The sequence below is a fragment of the Empidonax traillii genome, unplaced genomic scaffold (assembly GCF_003031625.1).
Source record: "Empidonax traillii isolate 1590-97213 ecotype Southwest subspecies unplaced genomic scaffold, ASM303162v1 scaffold2859:size17447, whole genome shotgun sequence".
In the NCBI taxonomy this organism is placed as follows: domain Eukaryota; kingdom Metazoa; phylum Chordata; class Aves; order Passeriformes; family Tyrannidae; genus Empidonax; species Empidonax traillii.
The window spans coordinates 6,706-6,955 of record NW_020958052.1 but is presented as its reverse complement, the minus strand read 5'-3'; the positions used below and the strand labels follow the sequence as shown (position 1 = coordinate 6,955).

The window sequence follows — 250 nt, the reverse complement described above, 5'->3', positions numbered from 1 at the left end:
GACACCTATGACACCAGGACAAGAGCAAAGCTCTTCCCCTAATCATGATGCATTTCTGGACAGAAATCCCAAGGATCTACTCCCACATGTTAAACAATACCAGGGCATATGTTTGTAACCTCCAAATGTGGAGGCCTCGGGAGATTTAAGCTCTTGTCGGTTTGTGTCAGGTTAAGTGATAAGAAGCTCATCTGCACACCCAGATGGGGCACTAACAGTGGCAGAAGGAGTAACAGGGCAGTTAATGCTC

The 250-nt window shown here is 46.8% G+C and overlaps 1 protein-coding gene across 1 annotated transcript in view; it reads left to right on the top strand.

Moving 5' to 3' along the window:
- The window catches only part of LOC114072265 (olfactory receptor 6F1-like), a 2,491-nt gene extending 2,449 nt beyond the window's left edge, over positions 1–42 (top strand). The window contains exon 2 of the mRNA XM_027910181.1: positions 18–42. Within this exon, the coding sequence (XP_027765982.1) occupies positions 18–42 (25 nt within the window). The remainder of the gene's footprint in view (positions 1–17) is intronic.
- The last annotated feature ends 208 nt before the right edge of the window (positions 43–250 follow it).